Source organism: Cariama cristata, unplaced genomic scaffold (assembly GCF_000690535.1).
Source record: "Cariama cristata isolate BGI_N322 unplaced genomic scaffold, ASM69053v1 scaffold4221, whole genome shotgun sequence".
Lineage (NCBI taxonomy): Eukaryota > Metazoa > Chordata > Aves > Cariamiformes > Cariamidae > Cariama > Cariama cristata.
This window is the reverse complement of record NW_009599720.1, coordinates 1-26,364: the sequence shown is the minus strand read 5'-3', so window position 1 is coordinate 26,364 and position 26,364 is coordinate 1. Positions and strand designations below refer to the sequence as shown.

The following is a 26,364-nucleotide window of genomic DNA, read 5'->3' as shown; positions in this document are numbered from 1 at the left end:
AGTGTTAATACGTATTTTAAATACTGCATTTACTCTGTTAAAACATGAAAATATTTATGTACATTTGTTTGCAATCTGAGAACACACACCATCAAGTAATCATTTGTACAGTAATAATATGTATCCAAAAAAAATTTTCTTTAAAAAAAAAAATAAAAAATCACAGCCCAGAATTTTTAACATCCACTCCCCCATTTGCTTTGATTTAAAAGCTGCACTAATAGGACAGAAGCCTCAACATTATAGTAGTTGAAACAGGAAACAAACACCGCTCTCTTCTAATAATTGTCTTTAGCTGCTTTGATTGGTTGCAGTTAATATTAATAGTATAACCTTTAAAAATTGTGGGGAAAGGTAATACTTTATCTTCACTCCTCATATTAAGGCTCCAAAGCAAGCTTAATGAGAAACCATTATAAAATCATACTGCTAAATAGTATCTTAACTCACAATTCAGCCTATATAATTATATCAGTATTGCAACTGGCAATTACTACTGATATATCAAACTTAACTTTCTTTCACTGTGCTGCTCAGGATGTGTGTCACGATTATGGCATTAACTATTATTTGGGCTTACGTAGCCAGACAGATTAGAGTTCTACCCTTACCCACAGGAACAGAACTCAAATTTTGCTTACAAACAGAAATAACGTGGTCTTAAAACCCACGGATATGCATCCGTGAAATAAAACCCGCGGGTATCTGGCAGCCTCTGCTCAGGATGTGTCCTGGACTGACACGACATCAGGGTCACCAGCTGGGCTGTAGGGACTGGCCAAGCTTTTTAAGAGGGCAAGACCAGGGTGTAGGCACATTTCAGCATACCTGGCTCTAAACAATGCCTTCTATCTTCATTAGCACGATGTGACATTAAACTCATCCAACTAGTAGTGAACAAAAATAATCAGTAAGTACATTTATAAATGACATTTTAAAGACCATTAACATATAAAACGTTATCATCTTTACGAAAATAGACCAATTTCAGCACAAGCTTGCCTTTCCGGGGGAGGAGGACACAGACATTTTTTATTTTTTAAAAGGCAAGTGTTCTCCTGGACAGCTGCCAATAATCTTGTGTAAAATGTCCTTAAAGCAAGACAAACTCCTCTGTACTAAATCTTTTTAATCTTTTCTTTTCATCCTCAGAGAAAAGGTCATTTTCTTCATGGAGTGGACTGGAAGCAAAGTCATAGTCTCTAGAATGACCCTTTACAAAAGTAAACAAGGGGTATTTCTCCTTAGATGAAGATTTCAGCATCTACAATGTAAAACATATACCAGATAAAACATTAATCAGAAAAGAATACAGTAAAAGTAGTGATATTTATCTGATGATGACTGCCAAGTAAAAAATGCATTTTTTATTTTTATTGTCATCATATTAAACCAAAAACATTGCACAATCTAAACATCCCCTCCTCCCGTTAAACAAACGTTTGCTTCCATTTCTTCCTCAGGTAGCTGCTAATTTTATGCCTAACCTGCATCTTGTTCCATACAGATCACCTCTACCTGCTGTTTGTTTCAGTGCAGCTGGAGCTCTTGTAGGAAGATAAAAAAAGCTCTACAAAATAGTTAATGGCCATAATGTTTTCCTCAAGCACAGGTATGAATTCTGCGGCAACTAAGCATCTCAGGGAGATATTTTTATTGTAGAACCAGCATGTACAATAATCAATGTTTTTATTAAACATTCCAACACATACACCTATGTAAATAAGCCAATCAAGAGCACATGGCTAAAAACAGACTGATGACAGTAACAGACTGTGGTAACTGGGGTGCCAAAAATCTACATTTATAAATAAGAAAACTGAGCATGTAGAAAGTGAGTGGTGGGGAATGATAAATACTAAAACAGATCAGCAAAATACCTCTAATAGCAGATAAAAATCTGTCAAATACTGAAAGACATTTCAGCCTTTCAGGCTGTTTTGGACACTTAATTGTTCACCAATTCTTTTTTTTTTTTCTTTTTTAAATTTCTTGCCTGCTTTGAAAAAAACCAGCACAGTGACGCAGTGACACGCAGAACTACATTAGCCTAGAGGTATACACTGTGTGGAACTAAAAATCACTAAACATAATTTCATGAGAACAATTAATCTAAAACAGTAAAAAAAGCTACATAGATCTTTAAACAGTAAGAACTATTTAAAAAAAGACAGTCAGGGACTGAGTGCGGTGTTAAAAAAAAAAATCACATTCACAGTAAAATAAAATCCTTGATTTTTACTGTGGTCTGAAATTTTCCACTTTATTCTTGTCTATTTTAATTGCATTTGGCTATTGTAATGTGAAACCTGGGTAAAAGAAGGAGATACAGGAGAGACGCATACAGTAATAAGCAAGAGAAGAGTAGCAAATGAGCGTTAGAAAGGAAAAAAGTTTGCAAGACGTACAAATGCTTTGTTTCTTGAGAAGACTAGATAACTGGATGCAAACTCTTTCTTCTCTAGGGGCTGAACACAAGCTGGCTTAGTAGGAACAGAAATTGATAGCCACATCACAGCTGTTTGCTGGTCTGCAAAGCGGACAGTGGACTTAGGCCAGCTCCTAATTGCAAGGCTGCAGGAGAAAACTCATCCAAGTGCTGCGTCTTGGGGAACGCACGGTGACCTACCAACCATCACACCTTTAAAGGTGGTCCCTCCAAATCAGGACAGAAATACACCCGCAGGTCCACTGCTGTTGTCTGTGTTCAACTTTCCCTGAAACTTCCTTCTCTACAGGTACGTGTAACACCTCTCTCTATGTACTACGGGAGGTGATGAAATACTAAATGGACAGAGAGGCAAATGCCTAAAAAAGAGTTGAGTGGCACTTGGTTAAGATTACTGCAATTATTATCAAGCTCCATCTCACTCGTTGATCACAGACACTTTGAAACTCTAAAGAACTTGCAAGTTCTTTAGATACCACTGTGATGATTTCTACAGAGAAGTTTATCGATAAACATCAATATTTTTTAGTATTTCAATGTTAGACTCAGACTGCCACTGTTGTCACTGCAACAATTAATTCTTTGTGCTGAACTGCATCCAAGTTCAATGCTCAGTCAGTCCAGTTCTTCAGAGAACTTCTCATTTCTGCTAAGAACCTGGGCTACAAACAGGCAACCGCAGTTGTAGCCCGAGTGGATTATTTATCTGCTGTCATGCGTTTTGATAGGGAAACAACTCACTGCATTAGCAGAAAGGCAAGCCTGGTACCAGTTAATTAACAACGTGAAGTAGCAGCAGAGGCTGTGGCTGGGAAAAGGCAGAGCCATCCCAGGTGCTGTGCAAGGCCAGAGCTCCTTGCTGACCTCCTGGATCTGCCACATGGTGCTGAGAAGCCAGGCAGGAACTGCAGGGCCTGCTCAGTATTTGTGCTGGAAGGGCAAGACAGAAGTAAGACTACAGGCAGTCAGTAAATCCATCCTTCTCAGGTCTAGACGTGTCTCCAGGTCTCTTTAATCTATCAGCTATTTAATTCCAGGTATTGTTAAACTACTTAACCATAGCTGCCTAACTAGCAAGTACAGAAACAAAGCGTAACTCAAACATGATTTGGATGGAGTTTCACCAGTCACTCCATTTGGGCCCTTGACTTCAACGCCCTAATTTCTCTATCACTGAATATATGGCTCATAAGGTTTATCCTCAAGTAATAAAAGCTAAATCTTTTCTCCCACCTCTTATTGCCCACAAAAGCAGTGAGAACCCAAATTTTTTAGTCTAGCCTACATAAGGCACGGTGGGAGTACACTGTGCTTTATAGTTCAAGGCTTATCGCACTCAAATTGCAAACAAAGGGAAAAATAACAGAAGAGCAGAAAAAAACCAAAGGATGTGAAGGAAGGATTGAGAGATCACAGAATGTCTCTCACATTGTATTTGTACCCAAACTTTCCTCTATTTTGAAACTCGCTGTGCCTGAAATATATTCATATAAAATAATGTCACTAATATTAAAGAACTTCTATCTTAAAATACCAGGACAATAGCTCCAACATTTGGACCAGCCACGAGTGTTTTCACAACATATGTTCAGAAAAAGAAATGTACCTAATCCCAAACTTGAAAGAAAAGAAAGAAAAAAGAGAAAGAGAACTTCCAATGCAACTGATTTTGATTTTTTTTTTTTTTTTACCATGTTCTTACATTCTTTCTTATACATGATAGAACAGGAAAACACAGAAGAACAGAAACTTCACTATTGAAACTTTCCATATATCTGTTGCTTAGGAACTTCTACGTCTTTAAATCTGTTTTTTACCTCTGTGTAAGAATCAAGGAAACAACTTCAGCATCAATCAATATCTATTAAAGATTATATACAGTATTAAGTTTAAAAATGCTTTTTTGGCTATAATACTAATACCACTTAACAGGACATTCAAAATGCTCTACAAACATTAATTGCTTGCACTGTTGTGATAACTACTGTGCTTAGAATATTAATACTGTGAACATCTGCTGCTGCCGCTGCATCCTTTCATAGACTATTTTTTAAAAATCACAAAACACAGTTATTTGCTACCACAGTTAATACAACATATTAATAATGCTCTATTTCATACACTCACATATTGTAATAATCAAACAAAAAACCCCCTCAATTACATTTGGACCTAAACGAACCTGTACCAGTGTCTTTCAAGTGGAAGGACACGATCAGACAGATTTGCCGGGTGATGCCTGCTCCGCTGACTTCAAAACATTGTTACACCAAATCACAAACACACTGCTTTATGCTTAAACGCCATCAGGGAGAGCACTTACGCTAGCAAGAAATAATAGACAACTTGGGCTTGATCAAATACTTCCATTTAAAACCCCCAAGGCCCACGGCTCCCGAGGGCCGGGCTGCCTTTCGAGAGCCCCTCCAGGGGCAGGGGCAGGGGCAGGGGCTCGGCGGGGCTGGCGGCCGCAAGATTCCCATTTCAAGAGTGCCACCTCGTGGGCCCGCCTCGGCCGCCGCCCGCCGGAGACCATCATCTCTCCCAACGCAACCCAGGCTTCTCCCCAGTTTACGCATTGGTAAAATCAGACGAAATGAAAAACGGCCTAGATTTCTCATGGTTATAAAAGCAGCAATAAATACCAAGAAAAGAACGACGTCTATTGAGCAGAGTGAAGCTGATTCTCTCCCCTTATCCGACACATGCCGTTCTGGCTGAGGAATCGATTTGGTAACTTCGACACCTACCTTTGTTATTTCTTCAGAAGCCTTCTCAAACTCCTGCACAGTTCTACAGTAAAATCCTATCGTGCAGCTCGGATCCATTTTTTTGAATGACATCTTTTTGGGAGAAGGACAGTGGAATGACTGCGAGTTTCAAGATTAAAAAACATGAAGTACATGGTTAAGGCTGAGAATGGTACAGACCACTGCATTTACCTTTTTTTTTTCCCACCAACAGCTTTAACATACAATCCCCTCTACCGCTTGAATTAAAACCCAGCACACACTTTTGAGGTCATTTCTTCCACCCCCCACCAAACATTCAAGTAAAAACACTCTTCTCCACACGTATAAAACCTCCCGCTGTTTATACTGTATTCACCAAACTTGCGCACAACACCATGTTAGTTTGAAATCTGTCAAAGGTCTGCCGCTCCAAGCAGTACTGTATGAATATTCCCAAGGCAGAGGAGGTGAATGCTCTTCTGCAAATTGAATTTGTAACAGCTTTTGCACTATCTTACAATTACTGCTTTACTACCACCGCCCATTACCCCTTTCCCTCGCCCAGCCTCTATAAAAGAGACATAATGGAATAAACCAACCTCATGCATTTTCCTTTAGGAAATGAAATGGGTTAAAAACACCACAAAAAACACAAAAGCAAAAACGTATTACAATAATCCACAAGTAGGAAAAAACCAAACAACATGCCCTGCTTTATAAATGTTTTTTTTTCCTAACGTGAAATCTCTTTTCGTGACAGATGATGCTGACAGTGCTGCGAACTGATACTATCCGTAGCCATGCTGTAAGACAAAACAAACAAATACGAACCCCCCTTTCCCACCCTCCTCATTCACAATTTATGAGAGAAAAGATCAGTAGATGCTATCCACCCTGATTCTGTGTTTGTTTATTACAGGAGCTGTAGTTCTGGTGAAGCTCATTGTCTAATAACCGACATTATTTCGTCCCCACTGACTGTCTCTCAAAGGTAGTCCTCTTCATTCTGCTTCTAACACGCAGGACTCCCCCGTCACCCTACCCCTATTAAATCACTAGCAATCCTGCTACAGCTGCTCAGTATAAATGCTAACGCACTACGTCTGCACCACACTGCAACAGAGATACTACTGTAGTAAAATGCAGATCCCCCCCCGCCCGCCCCCGAACTTCCCCCAGTGATCAATATTCTCCAGTGACTATTCTGTGCTATCTCCTTTCACACTTCACCCGTAAGCTGTGCGCAGCTCACAGCTCTTCTGGCACAGCGCCGGTCAGCACCGGACCAGGACGGCTTACTAATACGACAGTAACGCCAGGACAGAGCACTGCAGATTTCTTACCAGCACCACGGTGTTTCCTCTATAAAGGGTAACTAATAACTGTTACCATCTAATTGGACTATAGCACCAGCAGCCCCTGACAGCTAACATCAAGTAGTCTGTACATTAGAAACCTTTTTTTTTTTTCCAATCAGAATTTTTTTGCCAATCAGAAATGTCAATGTACAGAAGACAACAGCACTACTTACCTAACCTGAGCCTGTCAGTGTAACAGTTTTACATATTGAAGTATATTGTCCTTTACTTGTGATTCAAACGTGAGAGCTATTTCTATTAAACCTCTGCTAAAAAAAATAAGCAAAGACGAGAAGTACTATTTCTACAAGACTGATTTTAGTCACTGTTTTTTCCTCCTAATTCTGTTCAAATTTTATACACAGAAATTGTATTTCACGTAGCAATTCCTGAGTCATCAAATACATACATCCAAGCCTGCCTTACACATCACACTTCAGCAACAACACTGTAACTACAGTTGTGCTGTACTGTTCAGGGCAGTAGTCTTAATGCTACACAAATCACTGTACAACAAAGAGAAAGTGGGTAGGTTCCCCCCCGCCGCCCCACTCCTCCAAACAAATGGATTCTGGAAGCCAATACAGAGTAGATTGATTTCCAACTTATTCTCGACAATTTGTCAATTTTGAAAATACTCCCTACAGATAAATCTAACAAGCAACTATCCACACTGAGAAAGCAATTTCTGTTTACTTTTGACATTTCTGGACAAAGATATAATACTATTAAATGCACTAAGCATTAAATTGCAATATATTTTCCGTCTGCAGAAAAGCATTAGGATGTGATCAAGCCAAGCTGGCAACTTGTGTACCTTCAAAATACATTTCAAAACCTTATTATTATTTGGAAATTCATATTAATGCCAGTCTGCAGCACAATTTGGAGGATTAGTCATGGGGACAGAAACCAGAAAGATGTGTATTCTTTGTAGCTTGGCCACTGAGCTACGGTGTGACCTTAAGGAAGTCACTTCAGCTCTGCTTCTCTGTGCTCTTCCCATCTTTTGTCTGGCTTACCCAATTAAACTGTAAAATCTTCAGAGAAAGCACTGTATTTTACTACAGTTATTAGCATAAAAAGGGGCAAGGAACTTGGTTATAATCTCTGGCAGCTGCCACAACGCAAATAGGTAGTGCTTGGACTCACCAACTCTTCTTCCAAATACCTCAATGGGGTAAATCTCTAAAAATAATGAAAGTTTCTGTCTAGGATATTTTCTGATACATTTTGCTGCTATCTTTCTTGTTTTTAATTCAGAACCTTCTCATTTTCTAGAGAAACTTCTAAATTATGTCACGCTAATTAAAGCATCTTGTTAAGCATAAATACTGAAAAATACGTAGTGTTTGCTTTAAGTTGGCCCTAGGATTTGACACGAGCCCTATGTAAGTCCTTTGATATATAGAAGTACTTCTCCTAAATACTATTTGATGCTATTTTGATTAATGTATTGTGATCAGCTTCAACCTATGTTATCATGAAAAGAAAGATCTGTTAACAATCGTCAGGACCACTGCAGTTCACTCCACTGTTCTCAGTTTAAGTTAACTCTTAGCTGCTATACAAAAGAGAAGCCATGAAAATATGTAACTTCATTACACACCACCTGACTTAGAATGTAAGTGTAAACAGTCAATTTAAGGTCACCTCCTCAATTCCTCAGGTGTGAGCTTGAGAGTTGCATATGACTCACTTCCACTGCTTACAGGACTTTACTGCAAACCTTTAAGAATTCTGCATTAAGTAGCTAATATTTTAGAGATGGTAGAGATAAATGCATTTAAATAAGGAAGAAGAATATGTAATGCTTTGTTTCTGAAGCTATTTTTCCACATTTAGGAGTACTTAACTTCCCAGAACACGGTGGCATGAGTAACCACTACTAATAACCAACGCTGTTCCGGAGCAGTTGATGCTGTCCTAAGCAGTGGATGCACCCAGCGAGTGTTTCTACACAGAATGAAGAGTTGCTCTGAGGAGGCTGGAAGTTCATGTGGAAGTTGGACACAGGATCAAGAAGGAGAGTTTGTATGGATGGCACTGAGTACTTCTACTGTGAGTACTGTGGCTACTGCGCACTTACTTCTGCAACTGATAATGTTTTCCCATGGTACTTGTAAATTTGAGTTCTTTAATAAGCTGTATCTATTCTGAATGCAAGTTATTTGGCAAGAGGTAAAAAAAAAGGGAAAACACTATTACAGAAAAAAAAAAAGCAAGCATGATTTTGAAGACCTAGGCATAGCCTGGAAAGGTGCATCCACTATGTCTACATGAACCCAGAAAGTCCTGGAACAAACGCACCTACGTTTTCAGACCGGTCAGTTTCTTGGAAACTACTATTCCATAAAAATAGCTTGATTAAAAATAAAAATAAAACTCGTTAAAAGAAACAGTTCCGAAGACTTGAGTAAAATTCATCTAGTCAGCCACAAACCTCACCAAAAAGCCTCAAAAATTTCCACTTGTATGAAGCTAAAAAAAAGTGACCTGCACAGCTGGTAGGGGCAAAAGTTACATTTAAAATGATAACCACCTACTGCAGTATAGAAATATTATGAATTCCTGTATAAAGCAGCAGCAGGTAAACCTACAGGAACTTGGGTTCCAAACTGACAACAGGGTCTCACTATTGAGTACTACAGTAATCCTCTCCATGATGTTGGTTGCAACTTGAATTTAAAATAAAATAAAAATGACCAAAGAGACAAACTAACAAAACCAAATCCAAGTAACTCAGGTTTAAGAACTCCACATATCGTCTATTTTCTGTGATGGAAAATTACTTGAATGAAGTGATCATCTATTTTTGAGGTTTTCTGCTCATTAAAAAGAAACAGATGAGGATTGATGAAGTAAAAATTAAAACCCCATATTGAGTTTTTAACCTCTGGTCATTTTTGTTGATTATAGGCCTATAAAGAAGAGCAGGACGTTGATAAATAACATGTAACTGTAAAACCATAAAGATGCAGCTAGCTAGAACATCTCTAAATAATTAGTGTTTGATTCATATGGGAAGAAAACAGTGCCAGGTCTATATCCATACTACCTCAAGAGGGAAATCCTTTATGCTGACATCTACAAAAGATTGGCAGTAATGAGGATCCATGTAAATCAAACTGTCATCTACAAGGACAAAACAGAAGACAAGTAATTCAAAAAACACCTTATTATTACACTGCTTACAATCCAATTTCTATGCAGAACAGCTGAAAAAAAAGCCAGCAAGTAACTGCTTGCCAGGCTGATATTCATTGACTGAAGCATAGGTTTTTGCAGGACAGATTAACTTTTGCATAATCAAATATGCTTGTATAAGCAGAATTTTTATAAAGTGATGAGACTGTCATTTAATTTTTGGTGATAAAATTACTTTTACAAACACACAATTATATTCTAGAGTTTGCATATGAAAAATGCATTGTGCTACTTCATCCTGACAGGAAGAATATATTGCTTGTCATTTAAGCATCAACTAACACCACTTAAACTAGTAAAAAGTAAATACGTAAATAAGAACTGCCAGATAGTAACAGCAAACGCTCCTGAAGTTTGGCAAAACAGATAAATTATGCCTTGTTTATGCAACAACGGAAATTAAATGTACATTTTACAGAATCCAATTACTATACGGGGTAAATGACAAATGACTGGACTTGGGTAGATATGATGAATTAATAAGGTACTCATTTTGCTATTTTAATCATGCTATTTCCCACTGGTTTGATATTAACTTCCTAACTCTTAAAGAAAAATATTGAAGAGACATAGCATATTAAAACACTAACCTTGAAATCCAGCAAAGTAATATGACTGCTTAGGCTTGCCACCAATAATGCCAACACAATACTCAAGGCTTAAAATTCCCTACAAGAACATTAAATAATTAGAACAGTGTTAAACAGAATCAGTATTAAACAGAATTAAAATCTTTGCTCTTTCTTTACTGTTTTTAAGCAAATAGCTTTTTTCCTTTTTTTAAAGGACTGACTTCATGACTTTCTGGGGCTTGACTCAATTTTTAGAAGCTTACAACTGACCAAAGTGAAAACATACCACCAGACATTCCAGAGAAAGTCCTCCCTTTTCATGAGATGCCCATACGTTGAGAGAATTGGCAGGATCATTTTCAGGGAGGAGACAAAACGTAATGTTGTACAAGTTGAATACAGGTTGCTTAGTCAAAAGGTATCAAAGTATTCAGGTTTCCAGAGTTCATATATATTTACATTCTGTGGCCCTGGGGGCTCTCTTCTTTTTGCATTCAAATGTTGAAGTCTGTCTAGAGTATGAACTTTTACATCATAGAGAGAAATGCCAGTTGAAGCAAGAGTAATTACAAGATACAGCTCTAAAAACAACAGCCCAAAATAGGGAGGAGAGATACACACACAACAGACAAGCCCCATAAATCTTACTGGATGTTGGCTATGAGGGTAGAGGAATCAGAACGTAGCAACTTTGAGAAAGAGACATTACAAATACACCTAATGGGATATAAAGAGGGACATGGGGTGAAGTACAGGAATCATTTCAGCCTGGAGATGTAAAGAAAGCTGTATACTCCTCTACCCATGGCAAAGCTAGGAGCCACTACGGACAGAAGGAGTTGGGATATCAGCCATGAGCTACAGTCGCACCAGTGCTGCCAGCGTATTTCTGTTCATTCAGGTTGAAAAGAGTTGGGTTCGGTAATCCAGGTGTCTGTGCTAGCACACAAACTTAGCAGACTTATTGTTACATCATCAAATGTTGATTCTGTGGATGTACCTTCTAGTGCTGGGGGGAAGGATTTACCTGTATACACGCACTTTAGCCAAGGTAAGAACATTTCCGTAGTTTAACTGACTGAAATTGTTCTCTATCACCCACAAGCTCTGGATGCGGTCACAGACAACAGACACCAAAGAAATCAGCCTTGATCATTTCTCTATTATCTGAAATACCTCGCAAAGGAATGGAAGAAGGCACGGAGGACTTTCCTCCCTCTCCCTTCTACATATTTCTAACTCTTCTCGCCGTCATGAGGTTCTGTTTCTTAACAGGGCTCATTAGGATTTTTGTGAATATTCAGCCTTGGCTTAACACAGTTCTCCATTAGTTATCCCACCAACTCCAGCGGGAGCTGAATTTTGCCAACACTGAGCACTTCGGAAAGCTGAGCCCAACTGTTCTAATGCAATTGAAGCCCAAGACCATTAAATACTCTGAAAACTGAACAGCCTTTAAGCGCCCATAAATCACAGTGGTTTTCTTGTGGCACTAGGCAAGCGTTGGGTCCAAAAACTTGGATGCTGGCCCAAACTGGGACGGCAATCCAAAAGACTATCAGTTGAGCTAAACTGAAATCTCCATTAGCTGGCAGTCATACCTATAATCCTCTCCTCTAAGAGATCAACCATTAAAAGTATAACCGTTACATTACCATTGTATAAGTAGGGAAAATTTCTCCCAACAAAGTGATTGATATTTCACGTACTAATAAGACCTAAGCTTCTTGAGACAAAATTTTCTCTGCTTAGACAATGATACAGTAATGTTATGTAACAAAAATTATTGTACTCCTCATCTGAGATGCTAACAAAGTCAACTTCAGCATGGTGTACACAGGTTAGGAGAAAGTGCTGCTTATTTAAAATATGAACAAGAAAGCTTTTTTACAAAATGCTCCTCGATGGCTGAGCATTACAGAACATTCAGGCAGATCAGAGGCAAAGGCTGAAACAGCTAAGGAGGACACATCCTTCACCAGTGAAACAGAAAGGGAGCGAACTACTTAGAGTAATGAATAACTGTTTAATCTATGGGAGTTTTCTTGTAAAAGTGAATTATAAAAAATTTATCAATTTTCATCCATAAATATAATATCCTTTGTAAAAATTACCTCTTCTACTACATTCTAAAATCTGCATTTTTAACTTAAATCCAGACCCCAAGAAATTTAGTCACTTCTTGCAAACGGTCAAGATAGAGATTGGAGTGACTAATATATGCAATTGAAAGCCCTCTTATCACAGTCTCCAATATAACAGACTGCAAAAAGCAGTACCAGGCTTGGTAAATGAGCAGCAGCAATCACCCTGGTAAAGCCACTTGTACAAGGCAAGCTTAGAGAACGTGACTGTGCTATGAAACCCAGTGCCAGGCAAACATATTTTACTCTGGCAAAACAGTGGTTTTGAGAGCGGAACTGAGAAGGCCTCTGCAGGGTAAAACTAGCCATAGATATCTGTCAATAATAAAAGTCAGCATTACAGAACTGGAGCCACTTTTCTTGTGCTGAGAAAGCCTTATGAAAGTTGCAGAAGCAACTGTTTGTTAGCTTATGAGCGAAGGCACTGTGTGCGCTTTCCTGGACCTCACTCATTCAAAGGCTTTTTTTGCAGTTAACATTGAAAGTAAAGTAAGGTTGCTGTAGATCATGTCTGAGACCACATGCTTATCTTAACTCTGTCAGAATTCATCAGAAAAGAACTAAAACTTTTTCAAAACCAATTGTCTGAAAATTCAAAGAAAAGAATCAGGAAAGAAAAACAATTTAATAGTTCATCACTTAAATAAAATGCTTCATCACTCTTGTCTCCCTACACCATTAAAAAGCAAATGTTTTCCTAAAACTTTACAGAGAAAAGACAGTCATCACAAAAAAAAATAAAAATTAGACTCTCAGATTTTGTTCATGCTACTACGTTGTGGTATTTTAAAAATTAAAACAGGAATTTAAAGACAGATGAACAGCATCATGGAAAATGATAAAGCAGCAGGGCTAAGAGAACAATCTCTTCCCTAAGAGAAGTGTTCTTGTGCTCAAGAGGTAGGATCACAGTACATCTTCAGGCATTAGCAACATATGCAGAACCTCTGCTGAAAACAGGAGGACAGCATAGACCTTCCTCCCCTCTGCCTTCTCCTTGAGTTTTACTTTCTCCCAGTTTGTTTTAATTTGTGGTAACTGCTTGCTACTCCTGCATCACTGTCCTTAGAAACATTCATCCTAATGTCCAGAGAGTGAAAAAACACTTGAAGTAGTAACTAAAGATATCAAAAAATTCTATCCCCGCTCTTAAGGGGAAAAAAAAGACAAAAGAAAATAGAAAGAACAGACAAGCAACAACCTTAAACCATTTGACATTTAAGAAAATAAGAAACAGAATATGGAATTTGGTATATTTATATTTTAAAATGCTGACTGATACTTAATATAGCACAACTCTAATAGCATATGTAACTAAATTACCATGTGTAATTTGAGCCACTGCATTAATGTCTTTTCAGGTAGCTACTTTAGGAGTAGGACAGTTATCACGGCTTTACCAAGGGACATCATGTGCTCTGCAATTATGTCTGATCTTGTAATAGGGAAATTTAAAATCTGTAAAGTCAAACTTTACAACCTTCAACTGTAAAATCACCACCACACATTTAATAGGTAGAAGATTACCATCATGAAGTCGCTTCTCGTATCACCTAGTGCTACTATTTGAAAAATGACTGAACTCTCATTTCATACCTTTACAAACTCTAAGTAGTCCATGTTTGTTCTCTCTCCACCGAGTCTCACAGGAACTAATATAATTACAGCTTTTGTGTCTGCTTTTCCAGAATCCATAAAAGAACACTGTCTGTCAATAACATCTGAACTGTAGACTGAAAGGAGACACATGGAAATATTCATATTTAAAATATAATCGCTAGCTTTTACAAAGACACACCCACAACATGTCATCACTTGGCCTGACAAACTAAAACTGCAGTCCTTCAAAATCTTACTGTCCTCCTGCAATAGAACTCCCGAGTGACTCGGACGAAATAGAGTGTTATGCCTTCTTATTTTCAGCAGTATTTTGTAGAATGGTAATCGGCTGCTGCTGAGAAAATGCAGAAGGGGTAGGTTAGGAGAAAGCTAATAAATTTTTATTCACTTCGTATAAATTTCTTCTAAAAGGAGGAATTTAAAACTTGAAAGCCTACAACTAACAGAAACATCTACATGTTAAGGGAAAAAAGACAGTAATTGATTTTAATAAATACTCAAGTTAACACAACACAGTCATTGAAAATGAGTGAAAAAGCTTAATGTAGTATTACTGCTTATTTTTTTCAAACTAAGAGAGATGCAAAAATCATCACCAGAACAAAGATGTGAAAAATTAATACAATTTTAAGTTTCCACTGTCATTGTAAGTCAGGTGAAACTGGTTTGTAGTGTATGATTAAACAGTGTCTCTTTAAAACCAGTTTGATTGATTACCCAGGGATGTCGGTCTCGTCTGCCCTATCCCAAGATCAGTTATGACCTAACTAAAATTTCTGGCAGCTAAACATGGCTACCGAAATAATACATTGTGCTCAGATTTGAAAGACTAGGGTCATTAGTGTAAAGTTTCACTGCATGTTTGGTGTCTCTTGCCATCATGTTCTGCTCCTGAACATCCAGAGCTCCAAGCTTCTCTGCCCGTTATTGAGTATTTAAAATGCCACGTTGGAGCAGAAGAAAGGTTACCACTGACTCGGGTTCACTACCCTGCTCACATCTTTGAACTCAAGCGAAAATGACTTCTTACTAGTCTAAGAGACTGGTGCAGTGTTTGTTGTTTTTTTTTCCACTAGAAAAATGGGTAAAAAAGAATCCTGAAGTATTTTTCAGTTGTTTGGTTGGGGTTTTTGGGTTATTTTTAGTCACGTATGGAAGTTCTTACTCGCTTACTGCTAAAACAACATTGAAGTGAGTACAAAACAGATTATTAACTAATTTAAATCCAAAATAAAAAGTTACAACAGGCAGAATGCAAGGAAAAGTGATCTTGCTGGATTCGGGATTCTACTGTCTTCCACTATAAGGTACCAAACAAGCAGTGGACGAAGCTTTCAAGTTGTGATGTCTGATTCTCAAAGAGAACAAACATCTGCATATATCAAGAACCCCTTGGTCTACATAATCTCAATTTTGTGGATGCATTTTTGAGTTTATTTTTTTCCTTAGAGCTCTACTGTTAAGTGCTTACTGAAAGGCATAAAAAGCATTTAAAATGTTTGCAAAAATCTACATAATCACAACATTTACCTGTACAATCCTGAGCAACATAGACTGTTACTCCTTGTAGCTCAGGGTCTCTTGCTTCTTCAACAGCTTTTCTAAGTACAAACACAAAACTATTAAACTCATCTCTGATTTTAAAGAAATTAACAGTAAATAAGCATAAATTATTTGATTTTTAGAAACAGGTTGGTTTTAATTGTTTGTTGTTGGGCATTTTGTTTTGGGGTTTGTGGGTTTGGTTTTTTTGTTTGGTTGTTTTTTTTAATTCAAGACACCTTCCATTCCTGAAAAATACAGATGGGGGGTGGGTTGGTTGGTTGGTTTGTTTTTAAACACTGGAAACCAAGATCCAGTGTATATGGCAACATGTTTTTCCCAAGCGAACATGACAACGTCTGGCTATTTAGAAAAAACAATAAAAAACACCAAAAAAAGCCCAAAAAACCACATTAACTTGCAATTAAATTCATATTCACTAGCTAGTTTCTTTCTGTTTATAACAATTTTCTGTATATTAAGATAATAAAGGCTAAATTTGCTGACAAAAATATTTTCAACTGGATAGATCTCTTTAGTTGGCCTGTGGTTCATATAACTAGCCACAGATTAGCACCTCATGTCTATGGAAATAAAAGCTAGCACATAAAAAGCTGTAAGGTTTCACCAAAACTTTCAAAAATATAATTGCAATATTAGGCTATCCTCAAAAGACTTAGAGTAATGGACCTAAAAACTAAAAAGAAAATATATGTTGATAGTTTGAAGCATGATCATCAATCAAGGACAACATTTGTAAAGAAATTAAACTGTTCAAAATAGAAGATTAGCCTTTGACTTCAATACATGATTGCATTAAATGGTCACTATCCCTTTATTTCACAATATATTTTGAGGAATCGTTTAATACAGTCGTTCTCAAGTTATGAGACAGCTATACATTGTTAGTACTCCTGTAAGAGAGAAAGGAGATCTAGGACAGGAAGCCATTGCAGTGTTGGAAATCACCGGTGGGTTTGTGTTGAACGCAATTCTGGACCACCCCCCCCCGCACCCGTTAGGTAAACAGGCTACTGCAATTTAAAGCAAGCAAAAAGAATTCTGACAGTTTCTATCATCAGAAAAAAATAGCAGAAAACACAGAAGTAATGCTAACCTCTCCCATCACTGTATGCATTTGCATGTACGCACACATGTACACCTGATTATTTCAGTACAGGTTCATTTAAGATTACTATACTTTTATACTAAATATCAAATTCTTCTAATCACACACACATATAGATAGATAAATGTATGAACTTTGGCTTCTGCTTAAATGACTTATTAATGATTCAGTTTACAGGTAAACTGGAATCCACTAAGAACATAGGCATATAAGGCTATAAAAAAAACAAACCAAAACCAAACCAAACCAAAGAATTGGTAATATTCAAAGAAATGGCATATAAAGGCACATAGTATGGAGAAATTTGACTTTCGACTTTTTTTTAAACCACACTGAATGTCACAGACCCTTTACTTTTACTGTGATATAATTATAATATTAATAGTCCCATACATTTACAGTTTCACAAGAATTTGATGTGTGCAAAGAAATGCTGAAAACATCAATTTTAGCTCTGACATTTCATTACACTATCAGTACATTACAGCCCCCAGGTTACAGTATAAAAAAAAAAATCTATAATGTTATGCATGTTCCAAGGTTGAAAGAGTGGTTAGTTTTTAGAACATTTCATTAAATGCAGCTCTACTTAAAAGCCTAGGTTTGGGAGAGATACTTGGGACTTCTACTGCCCAAAGTACAGGAAAACAGGAATGTCGTTTTTTTTCCTGAAATGAGATTGAACAAAAGCTCAGAGCTCAGGTCCTGCACCTACTGTGATTTCCCTTCCTGCCTCTGAAAAATCTCTAGAATTGCTACTAATATGGACATTTTACAAAGCCAATAATGAACAGTTAGATGCTCAATTAAGCTGAAGTAATCTCATGACGCTTTGAAATGCTTCTCCTGTAATGTGTAAGGCACGGTAACAACAAAGAATAAAGGTATTTTTACCTTAAAATGTGTGCAACAACTGCAGGGCCATACCAATCTCCAGCAATTTTCCCAGACTTCTTTCCAAATTCTATTAGCTGATGTAAGCCAAAAGCTGCCAGCGGAGAGTCACCAAACCAAGAAATTATTTTTCTATGATAAACTTCATTTCTCATTTCATTGTCATCACAGTTTCTCTTTAGTGTTCCCTGATGATGATTTGACAGGATCTTGGGTTCTCTTTCTGCTGTAAGCGATGCTTCGAATGACGCTGTCAGCTTTTTCACTGTATGGGCTGTCCATGATTCAGAATCTGAATTGTCAACGTCCAACGCATCTGGCCAGACCCAGGCTGCAGCAAGAGATTTTAAGATGCGTATTAGGCTTAATATTAAGTTTTTGGTATAATTAGTAAAGCACATGCCCTTCTCCCTCCTGTTCCTTAAACCAATAATATGTAGTACTTTACATACGGAGATGCAAATGTCACTGTTAAATGTAAAAAAAGAGTCTGAGTGGAGTATGATTTGATTTGCTTTTATTTTTTGCTGAATGACAGGTGAAACGAAACACTACTAACAGTATCTTTGTTAGCAATTTATGCTATCTGAGATAGAGGTCAGTTAAATATACAAGATATACCCGATTACAGGGCACTGGTTACAACTATCCTACACATTAAGAATACGAAAGTTAGCTATTCAGTACCATCTAAAGAAAGTTTTATCCATGTCAAACAAGAAGTTTCAGAAGCCGTTTGAATTCTTCTGGTTTGTCAGTTATTAAAAAAAGACAAACACAAGGAATTATGCATGTAAAAACAAACACTTCTTCCTGGCAAAACGTCAAAGCAGATCAGCAGAAAAATAGACAAAGTTTCTTTATTCATTAAATTTGTGAATTCTTTACCTAGATTACAAGACAAACTTGTTTAAATATTATTCAGCACAGTATCTGCAGTCTGCATTTCTAGATAAAGGCTTCTCTAACAATGCACCCTACGCAGTGTTCCTCTTACAGCATAACGGTGGTTAAGCAGATCTAGAGAACAGCAATGCTTCCCTTGTCAGATGACTGAAAGTCTCTCCCACAAGTGCAGACAACTATGTGCAAGACAGAGCATGTGAGGAAACCTCCGAAACACAGCGAACATACTGTTAGATCAGAACGTATCCTCAAGGTCTGCAATGAACAGCCCAGAAGGCAAGGGGAAGGCTGCCACCTGCAAGCAAGGAACAAACCCTACAGATGAGGTGCTTTTTGCTCGCAAGCCAGACTTGGGCAAGCTGCCGGAGGTTCAGAAAGCTGCCATGACAGCAGCGAGAGGAACCTTTTCTGACAGAGAGCAAGAACTGCAGCCCTCCTCGTAATTCTTACTGAAGTATCCATACAAAAGTCTTTGAGAAACAAAGAGGAAGCGCAGAGGCAGCTATATTTTAATTCTAAAATCTAGCTTAGGGCTCCTGGAATGTCACAAGTATTGCTGGTAATGGCCATAATCCACGTCACCCACTCTTACTATAGCGCGACAACCACCCCGCATCAATGCCTCTTACCACAAGCGGCACCCCTCTGTGAAACCCCGTGTTAATTTTTCATTGCAGATGCATGCGTAAGCTCAATATAACAACATCACAGGCCTTGCTGTTCCTGTACCGTGAGCTTCAAATTTAACTCAGTGTCTTAAGCACAGGCATTTCAAAGTAAAACTTACCAGTACCATAATATTTAAAATAAAAACTCATTTACAACATCATTCAACAATATCGGGAACATTCCAGATAGCAGTGGAAGTGTAAGTATTCCAGCTAGTAACTGCAGTCAAGTTTTGCTTTGTAACAGAAACAATACCATTAAACTACAATGAAAACATCTCTGGGAAAAAGAGTAAACAGCGATGAAAAACTTCATGTAAACTTAACTATGTTTCAAAAGCTACCCAGACCTCATAAAAAGCTTTTCAAAAGATAATTCACCAGCTGTCAGAAGACTAGGTGATATGAAAAGTAGTCCAGAAAGACCATACATATTCCGTTCTTCTATGCACTTGGATTGCCACAGAAACACCAGCACTCTGGAATCACCAAATCACTTTCCAAGTTAGGATGCATGGGGGACAGTGCAAGGAATTCTTTGTAACCATGGATGTTAAAGACAGAAACCTGGGGCTTTTTTGTTTGGGGTTACTTCAGAATGAGCCATTACGCATTCCTACTCACAGGCAGTCTTCTGATTGGATTTTTAATTTTTTCTAAATGTATGTATGACGAGTTATATTTAAGGGATTTGTGTCCTCAGCAGAAGTATTTTCATACGTTTTGATATTTGCAGTCAGTTGAAAGGAATAATGCATGTTTTATGACTTAAGTATCTACAGCAAAAGGAACATTCAGGAAGCCATTCCGACAGTTCGGTCCTGACACTGCCAAGAAAGACGACTTTGTGATGCAGCTGTTTTGGGACTATGTTCACAGCTTACATCATATTTGCACAGTAAGTACAAAGTAGTATCAAAACAGCCTTTCAGAACTATCATCTACTCAAGTGTTCCTGGGATCCAACAAATGGCTGAGTAAACAATACACTGCATTCTCTCTAACATGCCTGGGTGGCTTCAGGCTTGGATCATTTTGACAACAAGTAGTCATGACAGAGGACACGAGCTATTGTTTGCAAGGGACAAGGCAGTAGATTATGAAAGGGACTGAGAAGAGGATAGAAAGAAAAGGTGGTTAACTATGAGAATCAAGAATACCTCTACCCAGGACACAGCTCAGCTTGGAATGGGGAGGACATGCACACTTAGCCTTTGAAAGCAGAAAGTGTTCCAAGTCTCCTAAAGCTACTTCTTTCCAACAGCTGTGACCGAGAGGGTATTTTGAGATAGACAATGGTAAGCAAAAAAGGGAAGTTCCTCTGGAAGTACATGGGGGGTGGGGGTGGGAAGGGAGCAAATGAAATAGTGAAAATTTCAACACAAAGAATGATGTACTGAAGTTAGATTAGAATCCTTCTATTAACTCAATATATTAATACTAGAAGAAATTTAATAATGTCCAACTTCAAAACCGATAGAAGAACATCCCTTTTGCCATAGCCCACGGCTATGGGCTATGGAACTCATTTCCACATCTTGAGCTCAAGAAACGAGCAAGTTTCAAGAGAACTGGACACTTGCATAGGCAATAACAACACTGAGGAATGGGATCACAAAATTCTGTGGTATTTTACTTCACAATTAGCTTCTGTGGAGTTTCCAGTATCTTCCTTTGACACACTTTTTCCAAAATGGAAGAGTAGGACAGCTAGATCACTGCACTGTTGCAATGTAACAATTCCAGTATTAATGAGGAGTCCATAATCAAAACCAGCTTGCACTTTAGATTTGGGCTACATAAAGACCATCACACTCTCTACAAAATGCCCACACTTATCATGCCAAATATAGAGATATTCTCTTGTAACTTACCTCTACCAAGAAAATGAAGCATGAGACCTTGAGCCAGCAGCATTTGACCAGTTCTCAGCGTGCAACCCCAGCCGCAGTCTGTTGTTAACGCAGACCCCTTTATCTGAGGAAATTCCTCTCTGTACGTCAGCCATATTCTAGAAATAAAATCTTTACGAAACTCCTCAACATTTCCTGAAATTTCTGTGTTGATTTTATCAAAATTGGACCCATCTGTAGAGAGTTCACCAGATTCTGTAAGGCAAAGCACAATTTAACTTGGTATGGCACATCTGTTACTAGAAGGAAAGTAAAAACCATACAACTATCCTATTAGAAAAACAGGGCAAACTTGCAAAAAGTAACAATCACTTCAAATATAAGAAAGGAAAATTGGAAGGCAAACATAATAGAAACGTGCCAGCTGGGGGCAGGGGGTGGGAGAGCAATGCAGCCAACATTGCTGTGCCAATGGAATCGTTCGCTTGCAAGTAAGGAACTGCTTAATTCATGGAAACGCAAATGGTCAAATAGAGACAGATTCTTAGCAACCTGCATACTGGAAAATGATAATGAAGGTGTTGGTATACTGATTCTTTGTACAGGTATTGTCACGATTTCAATTGGGAGTTTTTGAAAGAAAATCTCAAATTGATAGGTAAATGAAGTAAAGTGCAAATTACAACACTAATATTTACAGAAAGAACAAGACTTCAGTGTAAAATCTGAATAAAGCAGGTTAGGATGGGTTGCGTTAGTGGTGGTGTTGGACATTTAAATGAGTATTTTCTAAGCTTTTCATATTTACATTTTTAATTCAGTAACTGTTAACGATGGTCTTTCTAGACGATTAAAAATACGTCCACAGAGCTGCTGCCGAATAAGATTGGAATGAGTTAAGTGCTATGTACATACCATCAGTTTTGAAGTGGTAACATTTTCCCAGCAGAAAGACTGGAGAGTTTCTACTGAAGTACGTTTTTGTTTTCAACACCCAACCTAAAATGGAGACAAAACAAATACAAATTTGTGACTGAAGTATTCCAAAAAGGAACTGCTAATAGCATCTGGTTAAGCCAAAGGTAACCCTTGAAAGGGGAATATAGAGAAAATGTACTGAAATTGGGGTTTGCTTTCATAAATAACAAAAAATTTAATAGTTCTACAAAACACAGATTGGAGTTCTGGTTTAAAAGCAACAATGTTACCCATATGTGAATGTTTGAATGTTAATACAATGGTACTACTGCACAGAAATTGTTAAGATACAGCAATGCTAAAGCTGAGCTGAAGTTGCTTTGTCTCTATTGTGAATTCATTACTGCATAGTTTGATTCTGTGAGGCCTGCGACTCCTATAATAACATGCATTAAGCTTCACACATGACCGGTGAAAATGCATGAAGAGTACCACTTTTCCCGTAGGATTAATGAAACATACTTCATCACAAAATTAAATTGCAGGTTTCAGACACAAAAAGGGTAGTATAATACGCTGTACAAATTCAAAGGACCAGAATTCAGGTTTTAGGTTTTGACAATGTCCCCAGACAGTAGCTTTTTCATTTAAGTCTAAATCCTATGGTCTTTTATATCCTAAATCCAGAGAGTTTCTTGAAGTTTTCCTATCACAGATAGGGTGTAATGACTACTATTCCCCTTCAGTCATGTGGTAGCCTTAAAGAAAGTAGAAGAAAAGTGTCTTTTCATCTTGCCAGACATTTCCAAGGCTCAGTTATGAGAATTAACAAAATTTATCAGAAACCTGGTGGTAAATCTGAGCAACCTCAGTCCTACAGAGAAAGGAGAAAAATTAAGGTTAAGGGCAGATTAGTAAAGGGCACGCTTGAAAATCTGGTTGCTTATAAACAAAGGACTGATGTTCAACTGTAGAAGAGTATGTTACTCAAGCGTGTGAAGTAGATTCTTCAGTGGAGTTCATATTTCACACACCATCCTATTTTTTCCAGAAAAGTATATCTAAAAATAACAATAATAAAAAATACCTTTGTGCAGATGATTCCATATTATCCCTGTTTCAAAATCTACGCAAATCTAGTGTCATTTACATAATGTATAGACTGTTTTCAAAATAAGTAATTTTAAAAAATTATGCAAATTTATTTCAAAAATGAAAAGCTAAAGAAGTTTGTTTACTCGGGCTGTTTGTAGTATCACAGTAAAAATGGTTTCAAGGGTCATGTTGCATTTTTATTATTAATATTAGTTAAGTTTCTGAATCATGATCCCATTCACGTCAACAAGAAACATTCCATTCGCTTTAAGGGAGACAGGATGTTACCATACGCTGTTTCACTTACTGTATTTCATGTTGTGCCATGCAGACATAAACTTTGATTTTATCTTTTCTACTTCATCTGTCCCTGTGGCCTCCATATTCAAATTCTAGAGAAAAAGCCATCGCTGTCTTGTAAGACGTTCAATTCTGCTACTGTAAAAACAAAAATATAAACATATCCGTGGGCACTGGGAACAGGGGGTATAGTCTCACCACCAGCCCACTGAGGTACTTAAGCCTAACATGACCAGAAACAGTAATAAACTCGCAGAATCCTCCACTACCAGGAACTCAGAAGCAACCACATGTTCCATGAATAAGTAACAAAATAATTTAATTCCAAATATACACCAATAAAATTACTACACAAAGCTAAATAAAATATAATTCTCCAACAGCTCTCTATTGCACAACAAACTGATCGAGAGCATATAGCCTGTGCTGGCACACGAGTATGCTCACTCTAATTAGCAGAGAAATGAAGAGCTACAGTGCATTTCATTAAAGAGAGGAGATGCTATTCTTTTCTGTGGAATAGATTACAATAAGCACTTTTTTTTTTCCTCACATCAGGGGTTCTGAGCACCAATAAACAAATCTTGGTTTTAAAACTAGCATTAGCTTTAGATTTCTAATCAAGAATTTTCTAAGGCAAAGTTTACAGGCATTGGAGGAACTGAAAGGCAAAGTACAAGATGTTTTGCTGTACATGTGCAAGGCAGAAAATGGGTAGTCCTGAAAACATGTAGTAATTGTGACATAATTTTGTACAGAATTAACTTGCTGGAGAGGTAATATCAAAAGATGATTAGAATACCGTCATAAAATCTCTGTTTACTTTACGTATCTTCTAATTAGCACTCACAGTGCAAAAAAGGCTCTTCTGATTTGATCATGTTGTCTACAGTAGTCCAGCTGTATTACAAGAATGAGAGTGGTAAAATGGTAGTAAAAACGGCTACAGTGCAGATTAATTTTGTAAAAACTGCTTATAAATAATTTTCCAAGGGGGGCGGAAGGGAATGCACTTTTACTGACTCTTTCTGAACTGCAAGACAAGACAGACTTCACCTTAAAAGCAACCTAAACTGGCGATAATACAGACAGAATATGTACTACCTCGTCGTGGTTTAACCCCAGCCAGCAACCAAACGCCACACAGCCACTCGCTCACTCTTCCCCTCTCCCAGTGGGATGGGGAGAATTGAAAAAAAGAAGTAAAACTCATCGGTCGAGATAACAACAGTTATCTACACAAACTACAACATCAGTGTGTTATCAGCGTTATCCTCACACTAAATCCAAAAGACACTGTACCAGCGACTAAGCAGAAAATTAACTTTATCCCAGCCAAAACCAGGACATACCTTTATCCCTGTTCCTAAGAAATTCGAGAAAATGGGACAGAACTCCCTTTGTAGTCCACCTGCACCATTTGTATCAGAAGGTTTGCTATTAATTAATAGAGCTTCCTTCACTGCGCATATTTTGTCAATGGTTCGCTTTAAAATAGTTGATACCAGAGGTTTTCTTGATGATATTTGGTAGCCCAAATCCTTGCATAGATAGCTGAAAAACTTAAGGGCTCCCGCTTCAACACGAGCTCTTGCAGGACATCAAAAGTTGATCAATAGTGGCACATCACTGCAACCTTCACTGAATTTTTAGCTAAGTTCTGATAACATCAGATGATGACATGAACAAAAGTGAACTATCTCATTTAATTAATAAACTTGGGCCAGGAGCATACACCATCACTGATGCTGGACGTAACCTCCTTACTTTAAAAGGAGAACCTAGAACTGTATTTACCTTTCCATGTGTTATTCTCCATTGAATTGGTACGAAAAGCAGGACGAAGACTAAACTGTGTTAATTCTCTCCACTAGGAGCATGTTTTAAGTAAAACCTAACCAGTGATAGTATAATTGAAGAGTGTGAAGATGTCGGGGTGCCAATGTCTTCAGAGCCTGAGGGTACTCACACAGATGCACCGTTTCTGGGATCTGTAGGTAGGGCAAGGAAAACAGCAGTCTACTGCCCAAGCCATCCCTAGCGTGTTTTTGCACTATTCCATTGTATTATTTCATAAAAATCTGTCACAACTTTTTGATGGAACAAGAGGAAATGCAAGCTCACAAACATGAGGGAAGACTGACATTTTTTTGCTAGTGAAAATAAAAAATGGCTACAACCCTACTACTTTCCTTTAAAAGACAATGGTCATTGCAGCACATTCTTCTTTCATCCAAAATCATTTCTTCCCCAGCATTATGCTAAAGATGTGAAAAGGACTTCTAAGAAGAATGCCAACATGAAACAGACACATTTGCAGGCTCTTCCCATCAATGTAAGAAGGCATCAGTAACAGCTCCACTGAAATTAAGGGAACAGCATCAGGAGAAGCTCACAAGGAATACAGATTCAAGCCCAACGGGCACAGTGCAACCCCTGTTATTAAATCTAAAGCTCATGGGTTTATTGTTTCATTTAAGAGGTTATCTAGAACGTACATTACTAGGACGATGTTACTTCACAGAGCAGCAGGACACACCTCTTCACGAAAAACGAAGTCCCGTCCTCTCAAAGCCCCCATGACCCCGTCTCTGAGGGGGGATGATTGCAGCGAGGTGGCTGTTCGTTAACAGCAACGGAAAAAAAAAACTTCCTAAGAACAGAATTTGCTTGTTTTCATTAACAACAGAAAAGCAACCTAATCTGCCGATGCAACTGCAGTGAAAGGGATGAACAAAGTCTACATGTGACTATTTTAAGAACGAAGTCTCCCCTTCGCTTTTTTCCTACCTGGAAGGAAAGTGAACTAGCAGCGATGGCAGTCAGCAAAACCCGCACGGAACTCTCTGACAAAGAATAATGCCAAGAGGTCATTTTTAAGGACTTACCCCTTCCCAGCTGTAAACACACGCTAAGACAGTTAGAAACAATACATTGTAACGGGCAGGTGAAGGAAAAAAGGAAAACAGCTTTTTTT

The 26,364-nt window shown here is 37.9% G+C and overlaps 1 protein-coding gene across 1 annotated transcript; it reads right to left on the bottom strand.

The window, feature by feature from the left end:
- Nucleotides 1-878: 878 nt before the first annotated feature.
- Nucleotides 879-23,528, bottom strand: ATG4C (autophagy related 4C, cysteine peptidase). Its single transcript, XM_009709780.1, has 10 exons — nt 23,395-23,528; nt 21,990-22,073; nt 21,096-21,329; nt 17,648-17,978; nt 15,613-15,683; nt 14,059-14,195; nt 10,337-10,415; nt 9,598-9,674; nt 5,200-5,319; nt 879-1,264 (listed from the first exon to the last, which is right to left on the bottom strand). The coding sequence occupies exons 1-10, from the start codon at nt 23,468-23,470 to the stop codon at nt 1,094-1,096; spliced, it is 1,380 nt and encodes a 459-aa protein (XP_009708082.1). The 5' UTR covers nt 23,471-23,528; the 3' UTR covers nt 879-1,093.
- Between the last annotated feature and the right edge of the window lie 2,836 nt (nt 23,529-26,364).

Bases quoted from the DNA above. Each gene is read 5' to 3' on its own strand.
- ATG4C (XM_009709780.1), bottom strand. From the start codon at position 23,470: ATGGAGGCCACAGGGACAGATGAAGTAGAAAAGATAAAATCAAAGTTT. The intron at 17,979-21,095 runs GTAAGTTACAAG...CTCTTGCTGCAG, and splicing joins GCTTCATTTTCTTGGTAGAG to CCTGGGTCTGGCCAGATGCG. The intron at 5,320-9,597 runs GTAGTATGGATA...TGAAACTCGCAG, and splicing joins TAAAGGATTTCCCTCTTGAG to TCATTCCACTGTCCTTCTCC.